Genomic DNA, 14,066 nt, shown 5'->3' with positions numbered 1-14,066 from the left:
GTAGCAGAAGCACGAAATAATCATTATCAGGGGAAAAGATCTATTGGCCTCCTGATGATTGGCCCATCTGAAACCTTTCAAGGAAAGAGCAATTTTACCTTTCTGCTTTCTTTTTTCGCACCCTCCCCAGAGCAATAAGAAGAATCACTAATCAGTTTTTAATTTTCTTTCCTGGAGAGAGATTTAGGATGGAGCTGTAAGAATTCAGATATGGACTTTACAAAATAAAGACCAGGGAAAAACTGAGTGATATGAGCTCTGAAGCTAAATAAATTCTAGACCTTTTAGATCAACACGCATTTTCCAAAAAAAGCTAAAAAATTAATATGTAATGCAGTAAACATTGTTCTGAAAAGAAGTTCCACATAGGCAAACTCTTTTCTAAATTGGAGGAAAATAAAATAAATAAATAAAAAGAGTCCCTGAGACAAAAGGATCTCTCCCTCATATATCTACCCAGAAAGAATTCTACAAATCCAAATGCCAAGACTGCAGAATACAATCAGGTCAGGTCATAGGCCTATAAAGACTTGATTTAAGAGGAGCAGTGGGGAGGGAACAGGAAGAGGTTGGGAGCCTGGGAGGAGATGGGATTAACAGTAAACCTAAATGATTTTCAACAAATTCTGACCTCTCCCTCTCTAATCAGCTTTCAGCCTTCCTCCCTGGCATGCTGCAAAGAAACTGAAGGTAGGTAAGCACTGAGAAAATGACCAGGTGGGAAACCAAGAGCCAGGGTTCTGGTCTCACGTGCTGGGTTCTGGCCAATCACTGCCGCTCACTGGGTCCCTGTTCCCTCGTCAGGAGAATGGGAGAATTAGATGATTCCGATGCCAGGCCGAATTTTCTGTTATAAGTGAAATCCAATTGGTTGTAATTTATGTCATCTCTTCCACATTCTTCCCCTGTGTCTGCTGCATTCTCAGGCAGCATCATGGGACTGAAATAACGAAGGGCATGTGACCACACACAGGTCTGGTGCAGAGAATCAGACAACTGAACTATCAGGCAAAAGAATGAGTGGCCCGCAAGAAAAAGCAATGGCAAGTAGACACTAGTTTGTGGGAAAGATTTTGTCATGCTATGGCACTATTGGGATTTTCTTCACAGAGGGAAAATGTACTGCCGATAGCCTGAACATCTAGTGGGGTTTTCAGGTGTTTGAGTACCACAGGCGTTTAGAATGTACAATCCAGACAAAGCTGTAAAACTTATATTATGCCAGCTTCAGTACCACTAAGAATTGCTACAATTTCCCTCGGTCCTAGGAATATTAGTCCAATTCCATAAAGCCGTCATTGTTACGTTGGCTTTACCCTGCAATCCTTCTAGGAATCCTGGAAGTTCACGATTGAAAGAAAGTCACGAAGGGTGGGGAGGGTGTATGTGTTTAGAACTAAATTATTTTCCTAGGAGAAAAACACTGTACAGGACAAATCTCCAGCAATTTCTCAATGTTTCAAGGTAACAGGTTTCTAACATGATACCAGGGGTGGGGAATCTTTTTTCTGCCAAGGACCATTTGAATATTTATAACATCCTTCTCAGGCCATACAAAATTATCACCCTAAAAATTAGCCTGCTAAAATATAAATAAATCACACACCAAAAAAATTAGCCTGCTATGTTTGGTCAAACATTTAATTAACTCACCCCTAGTGCTTTGGCCGGGCCAGACCAAATGATTTTACGGGCCTCCTACGGCCCTTGAGCCAGATGTTCCCCACCTCTGTGCTTGATATGAACATCAAAACTGTTATTCATAAAACATATACAAATATACTTTTTCCAGCTCTCCACCAAGGAATTTACAGAAAGAGTCTGCAAGAACCAAAGGCAAATCCTTTCCACAATGTAATTAGCAACACTCAAAGCTTATGTAGAAAAGTGTTTGGAAATCAAAATATTCAAGGTTTCAAGTTACCAAAGCAATAGCAGCAGCATATCTAAAATTCACTGAGCACCACCATGTGCCTGGCACTGGTTCTTAAGGACTGAACTGTGGGTAAAACAGACAATGTTTGCTGGCAAGGACCATTCGAATATTTATAACATCATTCCCGGGCCATACAAAATTATCAACTTAAAAATTAGCCTGCTATATTTAAGTTTCTCAAAATATTAAATGTTAAATCTGTTTTAACTGGGAGTGCTTTCTCTGCTGAATTACACACACATCCAGTACTAAGGAACTAGTAAACACAAACAAGATGTATAAAGATAGGCATGGAGTAGAACTGAGAGTCCAGAAATGAATCTTCACACTTACTGTCAACTGGTTTTTAATAAGGGTGTCAAGACAATCCAATGGGGAGAAAATGGTCCTTTCAACAAATGAACTGAGACAACCGGCTATCCACATGGAAACGAATGACAAATGGGTCATGGACCTAAATGTGAGAGCTAATGCCATAAAACACTTAGAAAAAAACACAGGAGTACATGTCACTAGTCTCTATGAACATCAAACCACCATGCTCCCTCACTTCTAACAGCCACCCTGCCCCTCAGAGAGCCAGCCTCTCTCTGGGCAGGGGTGGGAGATCAGATACCCCAAATTAGAATTTAGGAAGAATTTATTAGCAAATAATAGACCACACGTAATAATGGCTACTTTTTATTGGGCAATTTTTATCCTATGTGCCTAAATTCTTTTCTCGAATTCTTAAAATCATCCTTCGAGGCAGGTATCACGCCCCTCAATTTGTAAATGAAGAAAGGGAGGCTGGTTCCAAGAAGAGTCATTTGACTAATCACAAGACCAGTGATTTCATGGCAGACCAGGATTTAAACGCAGGGCCAGAGTGTGGGAAAAGAGAGATTGAAAGTGATCACACACCACCCCCGCAACTCCCCACCCCCTGCCCTTAGGAGGTTGGTTTAGGTGTGAAGTGTGAGGGCCTGGGCTGAAGTGGGAGCAGTAAGGATGATAGAGAAAAGCCAATTTTGACAAGTGACAATTAAGGCAGAGAGGCTCCCATCTGCTTCTCAAACACAGCTCTAAATGAAGGGCGAGGTGGGACCTGAATGATTTTAAACACTCAGATGGTCTCGGTGGGCTAGCTCAGGAACCTACCTGACCCTCTCTCGTGTCACACTATATGGAAAACTGTATTCTACATGAGGCCCTTTCTCACCAACTTCTGGGACACCATCCTCCCAAAGTGAGGAACTCTCGGCGTTACGACTGTGCTTTCTCCTGTACGTGCTGTTTCTCGACAATCTCCTGTTGCATTTGGTTTCCTCTTCGGTCTCGGTTCGCTGATTCCAGCCCTGCCATCTGACCTCTTGGCTATTGTCCGTGGGGGCTAGCACTCAGCACCTCTCGGTTTTCCTAGCCTGCCACCATCTCTCTTGCTCTACCTCCCTTTAGGCATGTCAATCTCCTTGAAAACAAACTGCTCACACGTTTGCAAGCCCTGCCAGGCCCTTTCATGTCTTCAGTGATTATTAGGAATTTCTTGGCAAGAGTGCTCAGTTACAGAGAAATTGATTATTAACAATAGGCAGCATTAAGGAAGAGTGGCTGTTCCACTTTAAAAACAAAACAAAACAGGAAATACACACATGGCTGAGAGGGCACAGGAATGCAATCCCCATTTTTGAGAATGAGACACTCTGAAGTGTAGTTACAGGCTTTTTGAGTCACAAACTAAACTGGCATCTCCTGATCTAAAAAACACCTAGTCTATACCTAAACAAGTAATAACAGATACCTGGTTAATCTTAATACAGGAGCATTAGAAGAAATCTGATGAGGCAGAGCAAATAGCAGGTATACTCATTACAACCCAAAGCAGGCTGACCAGGAGTCTTACTTATGGGCTTTGCTTGTGGCTAAAATACTGGAGACAAAGCAATCATTCTCAGAAACGCTAGAGGGGCCATGGCAAATCTTATATCTGACCTGCCACGTTTATAGTAGGCCTGCAGAAAAATACACTGTGCATCGGAATGAAAAACTTATCATTTGTCATAAAAAACCAATATTTAATTTATTGACACTGTCTTTTCCATTAAGCCTTAGAGCAGTGTCAAATGAGGTTTGTGTAGCTTCAAGAATAAAATGGGTGACACAGCAAAATTAAAAATTACACCAAGGGTCCCTGGTTGTGTAAACCCACACTGCAAAACTAACAGACACTTTCTCAGACAGTTCATAGAGTAGGAGACAAGGGAGAAAAGCAACTAAAGTATGAGAATCTGTTCTCCATTCTTGAAATAGGCCCTTCGTCCAAAAGACTCTCAAGTTGTAAGGGGTAAGTTATATTTTCCAAAAAGAAAGAGAGAAAAAGAAAAACTCAGTAGCTACCTCTACAATACAAAAATGGTGTGGCTCGTGTTTTCTGAAACAGCTGCTTGTCAGCATTTCAATGTGCTACATGCACCATCTCATTTTCTACCCATTATCAATATAAAAACTAGAGTATCTTGGCAACAGATTTTTCACAGTGAGACTCACTTAATTCTGGGATCTTTTCTAGTAAAAATGTAATGATCCTCATTATCCAGAAGATTTTCAATATGGTCTTTTCCAACTGCAACACTCCAATCATTCCTCTATTCAAATGATAGCTAAGAAGCTTCTATTACATGAGGCATGCAGCTCTGGCTGCTGCAGATCCCAGGTAGGGGCTTGCAGGCTGCTGGAGGAGACAGATGTGCCCCAAAATAATGCCTGCAGTGTGATATGTGCAGTAACAGGATGTGTGTGAAGCACTGACAAGTGCTGAACTCTGCCTGGTCAGGTTGTGTTGAAGGCTTTCAAGCAGATGGGACACATGACTGAAGTGTCAAAAGGATGAGTTCAGATGAGTGTGTGCTTAGGGAAAGGCAAAAGGGTACCCCACTCAATGGGAACCCCATGCATAAAGGTACGTGAGAGTCTGATATGTTTGGGAGACCAGGCAGTGCCACACGTGCACAGAGAGGTCATTGGGGTAGGCAGGGCTACATCAGGTAGGGTGCTAACACAAACCATGAAGTTTGGACTTTATCTGTAGAAGAAATGAGTCGCTAAAAGAAGAAGAAGGAAGGGATGAAGAAAGCATCATTTTACAGTTGGAGAGACTGAGATTAAAAGAAAATAAGTATCTTCCTGAAAGTCCCACAGCTAGTAAGTAATCAGTGGGGTGAAAATTTAAACCTAGCTGGTCTGATTCCAGAGCCCATGCTTTTAATCACTTATTATATTGCTCCTAGTATTAGAATATTGAGCAGGTTAAAGACACTGACATATATTGTTTTCACTGACATATATATATAAGGTACATGACTACCCCCCAAAAAAGAAGAAAGGAAGACCACCAAAAGTTAGCCTGCATCCAGTGCAAAATGCTGAGCACCAAACACACACGAATAAAGAAAGCTGTTAGTCTCTATGGCAATGGTTCTCAACCAAAGGTGATTTTGCCCATCAGGGACATTTGGCAACATCTGGGCAAGAAGAATTACTGGCAGCTAATGGCTAGAGGCTGGGAGTACTATTCAGTATCTCACAATGGACCCAACAGCCTACCACAACAAAGAACTGTCTGGCCTTATTCTGAGATACAATCTGATGCAAACTATCGAAGAAAACATGAGCTTCCCATCTTGTTTATAAGTGTCTTATTAAAAATAGCAAACCACTGTCCACATGGCTAATGGAGAGTCTGGGCTTTTGTACCTGCAATTTAAATTTAACTCTGAATGTTCGTGTCCACCCCCTCCCCCAAATTCATATGTTGGAAACTTAATCTCCATTAGGAGGTGGGGTCTTTGGGATTCGTGCCCCTATGAAAAAGGGCCAGCCCAGCAAAGCTCCCGTGCCCTTCTGCCATGTGAGGCTACAAGAAGCTTTCAACCGGGAAGAGGGCCTTCACCTGGCCATGCTGGCATCCTCATCTCAGATTTCCAGCCTCTAGAACTATGAGAGATAAATTTATCTTGTTTACCAGTCACTCAGTCTGTGGCATTTTGTTATAGCAGCCCGAATGGGCTAAGACACCACCAATGTTCAAAAGCAACAAACGCTCTGCATTAGTTCAAGTCTAGGTCAAAGTTAGTTCAAGCTAAACATTATAGAATTCAAGAATAATCATATTAATGGGGCTGCAAAAAGTATGGTCCACCTTCAGTTAAGGAAATTATAAATACGTACCTGGAGAAGGGCAGCCATTAGCTAGCTGCTGGAGGTAACAATGCTCTCCCCATTAAATTATTTTTTTAAACACTTTCAAGAAAAAAAAAAACCTCTCGTAAAATTGAAGGGGCACTTAAGGTCTGAGGAGCTAATGTACAACATGATTACTATATTTGATAGTGCTATACTGTAAAACTGAAATTTGCTACGAGAATACAACTTAGGTGTTCTCAATAACGATAACAAAAAAGATAATAGCCCAGCTGGTGTTGCTCAGTGGTTGAGCATCGACCCATGAACCAGAAGGTAATGATTCAATTCCCGGTCAGGGCACATGCCCAGGTTGCAGGCTCAATCCCAATAGGGGGCGTGCAGGAGGCAGCCAATCAATGATTCTCTCTCATCATTAATGTTTCTATCTATTTCCTTCTCCCTTCCTCTCTCTGAAATCATAAAAAAAAAACCACACACATTAAGAAATAATAAATATGTGAGGTGGTGGATGTGTTAACTTGATGGGGTCCTTTTACAATGCATATACACTGAGTGGCCAGATTATTATGACCACCTGACGTTTGTAGGCAAATTAGCCGTACTCTGCATCGTATGGGATATGGAAGCCGAAGGCCTGTTCGAACACCTTTGCTGTCTGCAGTTACCAAGATAAAACATCTCCAATTCGCACAGGAACACAAGCATTCGCACAGGACAGTCAAGCATTGCAAAAAAGTCATGTGGTCCGTTGAATCACATTTCCAGTTGCATCATGCAGATGGCAGAGTGAGAATTTGGCGGAAACAGCATGAAAGCATGCACCCCACATGCATGAATACAACCCTTCAAGCTGGTGGGGGCAGTGTTATGCTTTGGGGCATGTTTTCCTGGCATGATTTGGGCCCTTTAATTCATGTGGAACAACATCTGAATAGCACAACATACCTAAGTATCGTTGCTGATCAAGTTCATCCTATCATGTTGATGGCGTATCCCAATGGAGATGGCTTCTTCCAACAAGACTATGCGCCATGCCATGGTGCTCGTATTGTGCAGGAGTGGTTTCAAGAACATGAGGGAGACTTTACCTTGCTTAGGTGGCCCCACAATCACCAGATCTCAATCCAATTGAGCATTTGTGGGACGAAGTTAAAAGAGCCATCAGGCAGCTGGTCCCACAACCATCAAATCTCACAGAACTAGACAGTGCTATTCATCAGGTATGGTGTCAGATTCCTCGCATCACCTTTCAACATCTCGTGGAGTCAATGCCAAGAAGAATTGCCGCAGTATTGAAGGCAAAAGGTGGCCCAACGTAGTACTGATGGGGTGGTCATAATAATCTGGCTGGTCATAATAATCTGGCCACTCAGTGTATATATCAAATCACTGCTTGGACACTTTATATTACAATGTCATTTATTAATTAGACCTCAGTAAGATAAAAAATACTTTAAATCATTTTTTAAAAACAAAAAAATATTTGAGGAAGCATTTATATACTAGGTCATCTTAAACAGCCACAATACGAATATCATACTTGAATTCTAGAAATCTAGATGCAGTGGAGCGGAGGGGTACCTCTATCCCAGTCACATGTAACTTACTAAGGAATCAAGAACCCCAGCCAATCTTACATTAACAAAATGCTGGTGTATGATTACCTGCTTCAACCTATGTTTATAAGGTCTCTGACTCTATACTTATGTGGTTGATATCAAATATATAGATATTTACATAATGCGATTTGTGAACTGTTGCTTTTCACTTTTTCCCAGTCTTCTTAGATTTTTCTTTACCAGTCCAAATAGAATGAAAATCACACTTCTGAGTAAGGGAGAGGAATATAATTTAAGCTCCCACCTTCTAATTGTTTTTCTAGTTTATTAGGAAGCTTCTGATCAAAGCATCAAAACTCACTCACAATATTCCCTCAGGAAACTCAGGATGATTAGAAAATAACTTCATTTAAAAGTTAACAAATGAACTGTATACACTTTAACTGTGCAAATTGTATGGTATCCTATATAATAAAAGCCTAATATGCAAATCGACCAAATGGCAGAATGACCGGTGGAAGGACCGGTCGCTATGACACGCACTGACCACCAAGGGGCAGACACTCAATGCAGGAGCTACTCCCAGCCCACAGGCCTCAGGCCAACCAAGGCAGGTGCCAGCGGGGGCTCCCTGATCATCCTTCCAGTTGCCCCGCAGAGGGAGGCAACCAGAGGCAGCGGTGGGGGGCGGGGCTGGCGAGTGGGTGGTGCCAGGCTGGCCAAGGCGGGTGCCAGCGGGGGCCCCCCAATTGCCCCACAGATTGACCCTAATCGCCAGCCAGGCCTAGGGACCCTACCCATGCACAAATTTCGTGCACCGGCCTCTAGTATCTCAATAAAGCCTTAAAAAAGTTAACGGAATTTCCATCTTGCTATTATATTGGTTTCATTTAGTCAAATACTCTGAGGGGGGAAATGAGCACTTCAGTGGTTATTATATTACTACTCAGAGGACTAAAATTTTGCTAAAATGAAAATACTAATTGCACCAGCCATTTTCAAAACTAAATTTATAACCAAACCTTGTGATTTTTCCCCCCTGAAAACCTTTGCTATTCAAATGACAACCTATAAAGGTAGTCTGAGCCACATAAAGTTTTGCTTCTAAAGAGAACAGAAAGAAAGATCTCTACCTCCACCAGGACAAAGAACTAGAAGGACATAACAAAAGTTTCCCTGAACAAACATTGCTCAAAAAACCAAGAGACCAACCACAGCAGAAATTCTTAACTTGAATAAACAACAGAGATAGCAGCAGAGAACAAATGGCTAGAAGCTATTGTGGGCTCAACACACAACCAATAGCTTCCAGTTTATATAAACCTGGGTTTTGAAATCTTGGATAGAACTCAAACTACAAATTGCATGAAAAAGACTTACTGTTTTCAAGGTGAGATTACCTCTAAAGCAAGTTAAGAAGGCAAGTTTCTCCATAACATTAGTATGAATATAAAGATATGTTTTATTTTTCTGATTTTTAAATTTTTCAATTACAGGTGACACACCATATTATATTAACCTCATGTGTACAACATAGTGATTAGACATTTATATAACGTACGAAGTAATCACCCCAATAAGTCTTGTACCCATCTGACACCATATACAATTATTACAGTATTATTGACTATATTCCCTATGCTGTACTTTACATCTCCATAACTGTTTTTATAACTAGAAATTTGATTTGTTTTAAAATATATTTTTTTTATTGGAAGAGAGGAAGGGAGAGAGAGATAGAAACATCAATGATGAGAATCATTAATTGGCTGCCTCCTGCATGCCCCCTACTGGGGATCGAGCCCACAACCTGGGCATGTCCCTGACCGAAATCAAACCATGACTTCCTGGTTATTAGGTCAACACTCAACCACTGAGCCACGCAGAATGGGCTGATTATTTTTTGTTTTGTTTTGTTTTGTTTTTTTGTTAATCCTCACCCGAGGATATTTTTCCATTGATTTTTAGGGAGAGTAGAAGAGAGAGGGAAAGACAGAGAGAAACATCAATTGGTTGCCTCCTGCATGAGCCCCAACCAGGGCCCAGGCCAGGGAGGAGCGTGCAACCAGGATACCTGCCCTTGACCGGAATCGAACCTGGGACCCTTTGGTCCACGGACTGACGCTCTATCCACTGAGCCAAACTGCCTAGGGCAAGGGCTGATTATTTTTTAATTAAAAAAAAAAGAAAACACTTCCCATTTAAATTCTTAACATATAAGATGTGTAACTATTGTCTTCAAACTGAATTGCTTTTCATGGGAACAAACATCGATTTTTTCCTAAAGTCGATGAGATCTTTGATCTAAATTGCAGAAAATCACTTCATAACCAACTTTGTAATTTGGCACTTAAATCCAAAGAGTGTTTTTCAAAATGGTACACAAGGAAAAAGAAGTTTTATAAAGCTTCTCTCATACTCCTACTTAAGTTAATCCTTTTTAACTCACAAGGAATTATTATAAGAGTAATACAAACAAATTCTTAAGTAACTATTAGGAATCAGTAAAACTCCTTTCATTAAGGGATGAAATATGTGAATATAATTTTAATGCAAAATTAGCTGTCTTTATTTCATTTGAGATAGAATGAACAAAAGGGTCATCTCAAAATAATTATTAGGAAACTAGAGGCCAGGTGCACTGGCCTGTGGGGATGGGCTGAAACTGGCTCTCCGACATCCCCCAAGGGGTCCCGCATTGCAAGAGGGCGCAGGCCAGGCCAAGGGACCCCACCAGTGCACGATCGGGGCCAGGGAGGGACCATGGGAGGGCTCCAAGGCATGTCTGGCCGTCTCACCCAGTCCCAATTGGCTGGACCCCAGCAGCAAGCTAACCTACAAGTCAGAGTGTCTGCCCCCTGGTGGTCAGTGTGTGTCATAGCGACCGGTTGAACGAACAGTCAGACACTTAGCATATTAGGCTTTTATTATATAAGATACTTTTGAAAAATAAAAAGATTTTTCTATTAATTTTAGGGGGAAAATAGGCTAACTGACATATGCTTAACTTTGACTTTAATTAAGGATAATCAAAATTATCAATTGTACTATAGCAGGAGACCACTATAACAGCAACTATTATACTATTAACTTTGAAGTAATTGTACTATTTCATTTACGAACTAAAGTAAGAGTTTAAAAATGCCAGGTATGTACAGGATAATAATATACAAACTATACATATATTCATTCAATATTTGAAAACCTTCTACATTCAGGAAGCTGGTCATTTTTGCCCCTTTTTCTTGTAAAAGAATGATACCTGGGAATTGAGAATTCTGTACACCAAGAATGGTCATTATTCATATATTAAACACAAATATGCATATGTGTTTAATTTAGTGCCTACCACAAGTAGATAGGTGTTAACACATGCATTTTATGGTAGCATGGTAGTTACAGATAACGTGGTTAACTTCAGCAGACATCTGTGTTACACAATGGCCATCAAAATAATTGTGGCATGCTTTTGTGACACTAAAAGAGGCCAAGCCTGTTGCAAAATGATTACTTTCAACAAAAACCTGTTTAAATTATTATTTATTTAAATGGCATCTATCCAACATAACAGCATTATAAAGTTGCTATTACATTTGAATCACTCACCAATCTTCAACCTATTTGTAAAGCAAGGTAAACACCATCAGGTTATAAAAAGTAATTATGGACCAGGATTTTTGATTCATGTTTCTTTGACAAAATTATTCCATTTGATCCCAAGTCTTGACTGCTCTCTTGACAGAATAATGTACATGCTCCACAGCTGACAGGAGTATGCTTTCATGATTAAACAGGAAGCTCACACTCCAGATGACTTTAGACTTTGCACTTCAGAAAGATTTCTTTGTTATTTCAGCATCAGATCATTAGTTATTTTTTTCTAATCGTTTCTATCCCCAAGCCAAAGAGAATCTATGTATTACCAAACATTTAAGATGTGTTTGTCATTTCTGCCTATTTTATTTGCGCAGTACACCAAAGAATGTCACATAATCTTATAAGGTAAGTTCTTTTACTGATTTCACTTGGAGAGAGGAGGTGTTTTGGAACATAAAGAAAAGTTGAAAATATAAAATGAAGACCTTCTCCTCCCCCAAAGTATTTTATTGACCTCCAAGGGATATAGCGAATGAGAATATAACTGACTTTTGCTTATTATAATTACTGGGGACACAATATTCAAAACAATTGTCTAAAGGAAAGGGTTAACTTTATCTTGTGGCTTTAACTGGTCATTTTTGCCCCTTTTTCTTGTAAAAGAATGACACCTGGGAACTGAGAATTCTGTACCCCAAGAATGGTCATATCAAAGCTGACGCTTCTGGCCAGGAGCAGTGACTGTAAAGCACATAGAGCTATGTAAAAGCCGAATCACATAAGGAAATGCCCAGGGCCAGCGCCGTGAGGATTAACTGCTGAGATGACAAGACTAGGAAAGGACACTGGCCAGCCTGAATCTGATTTCTCAGACGCCCAGCTCTACTGGGGAGGAGGAGGGAGCCGCTTCCCTTCACCAGACTGGCTGCTGAGTTATCTGAAATGCCTGCGACCTAAAAGTGCAGGAGAAAAGAAAACAAAACAAACCGCTCCCCCATTCCGACCACCTCTTGGCAGTAACATCGTTGCTAGGGCAAAAACGAGGGCACGCAGACGCCTCGGTCAGGTAGTCATCTCTATGAGATAAGAACCCAGCAAAATTAAGGAAGTGGGTCTCTGCAGTCTCCCAGCCTTTTTGTTTGGGTTCTCTAGGTTAACAGTAGTAACTGCATGTCAACGACCTACACGCAGAAGCAGTTATTACCGAGTCGCTCTGAGAAACGTCTACTTCAATGTGGGGAGCCGGTTCGCTTGCGGAGAGGGAAATTATTTTCTGTCCAAACGTAGCAATACCGAACTACACGGCCAGGCCACACAATCACAACCGCCCAAGAAATGTGTTTCAACGCGTGAACTCTTTTACTTCCCCAAAGATACTATCAAGGAAAGGCCGAGGGAGAGCGTGCCTTCGACACTGTGTGCAGCCCATACATTCAATTCTGCGACTCCTTGGGAGCTGCAGGGGAGTCCCTAGAATCTATGCTCTGGGAGGAAACCGGTGTTGCGAAGATTTCTGGCCTCAGTTGCAGGACCGTGGATTGCAGCTGAGAGTTGGTGCGTGGGCTATCCTCTGAGACATCAAACTTCCTTTCCTTTACGAAGGGACTCAAACTTAACCCACACTGGCACGTCCGCCCTCCACCTGCGCGCGGGGGGCAGCTGAGGCTCCTTCCCACCGCGCGGAGAGGCAGTCGCCGCCGCGACCCGGGACAACCCTCACGAAGCCGGGGACCCCCGAGCCCGCCCGGCTGCCAAACCCCCGAACACGCCCCCTTCCTGTGCCTACCTTGATGCCCTGCTGCTGGGTGGTGAGGGTTAACTTGGATTCATCCAGGAGCAAAACTTCGCAGTAAAATTCTTCCGGAACAGCGCAGAAACAGCCCATGTCGGCGGCGGCGGTCTCCGGCCGGGCGAGAAAGCTGCGACCCGAGCGCTGAGCCGCCCCCTCCCCTCAAGCACGAGGCATTAGTTTATTGTCCGCGCCGTGGCGAGGGCAACAGGAGCAGCTCTCGGCGAGGTCCAGCGCCGCGCGGGCGGGCGGCTAGGAGGGCGGAGAAGCCCGGAGATCAGCGCCCGGGAGTAGCCGGGGAAGCGCCAGCGGAACTGGGTGCGGAGGGCGGCGGCGCGTCCCCGCGCATCCTGCGGCTCCGGCTCCGGCTCCTCCGAGGGCGGGGACGCCGCGGCCCCTCCCGCAGTCCTGGGGACGACAGAAGTCTCCTGGCAATGGGGGCAAGGGGCAAGATAAGGGAGGGCCGAGAGCTCGAGGCCCTCCCCGGACTTGGAAGCTCCTAGAAGCTCCAAAGACCCCTCCACCCGCGCACCACCCGAGCGCGGCCGCGACGCACCGACCTCCCCCGAGCCTGCGGGGTCCCCAGAGGGTGCGCACTTCCAGCTCCGATCCCACCCCGCAACTCCCAGTCCGGTCCGCGGACGGGGAGCGCTAGGCTGTTCCTTTGTGTCAGGGGGCACCCACGACGTCCCAGCAACATTGCAGGGGCAGTGGCCAGGATCGTCCCTTCCCCAATCCGCCGGCACCGAGAAGCCCAAAGACGGTCGGAAAGGGCGGCGGGTTCCTACCGAGACCGTGAGTAGAGGTCAGCTCGTCGCGCAGTGTGGCTTCAGTCTGGGGAGCCCCGAGCTCATCTCGGAGGACCGTGTAGGGCCAAGTTCAAGCTCTCCCTTCGAGAATGCCCTGCGCCGCGGCGGAGGGCTGCTTCCCCGGGAGGTTCAGAGAAGCGGGCAGTCGAAGGACATTGCCTCCAGGCCCCCAGGCTGGGAATGCGGTGGGCGGG

At 43.5% G+C, this 14,066-nt stretch overlaps 1 protein-coding gene across 7 annotated transcripts in view; it reads right to left on the bottom strand.

Moving 5' to 3' along the window:
• The window catches only part of EPB41L4A (erythrocyte membrane protein band 4.1 like 4A), a 208,258-nt gene extending 194,198 nt beyond the window's left edge, over positions 1 to 14,060 (bottom strand). For 6 of the 7 annotated variants that reach the window (XM_023748602.1, XM_023748722.1, XM_023748695.1 and 3 more), the window contains exons 1-2: positions 13,852 to 14,060; positions 13,061 to 13,491 (exon numbers count right to left, since the gene is read on the bottom strand). In XM_023748602.1, the coding sequence (XP_023604370.1) occupies positions 13,061 to 13,159 (99 nt within the window). In that variant the 5' untranslated portion in view covers positions 13,160 to 13,491; positions 13,852 to 14,060. The remainder of the gene's footprint in view (positions 1 to 13,060; positions 13,492 to 13,851) is intronic. The other variant, XM_023748641.1, reaches the window with a different exon arrangement.
• Between the last annotated feature and the right edge of the window lie 6 nt (positions 14,061 to 14,066).

Source organism: Myotis lucifugus, unplaced genomic scaffold (assembly GCF_000147115.1).
Source record: "Myotis lucifugus unplaced genomic scaffold, Myoluc2.0 scaffold_0, whole genome shotgun sequence".
Classification (NCBI taxonomy): Eukaryota; Metazoa; Chordata; class Mammalia; order Chiroptera; family Vespertilionidae; genus Myotis; species Myotis lucifugus.
The sequence above is the reverse complement of the archived record's forward strand: the minus strand, read 5'-3'. Positions and strand labels throughout refer to the sequence as shown.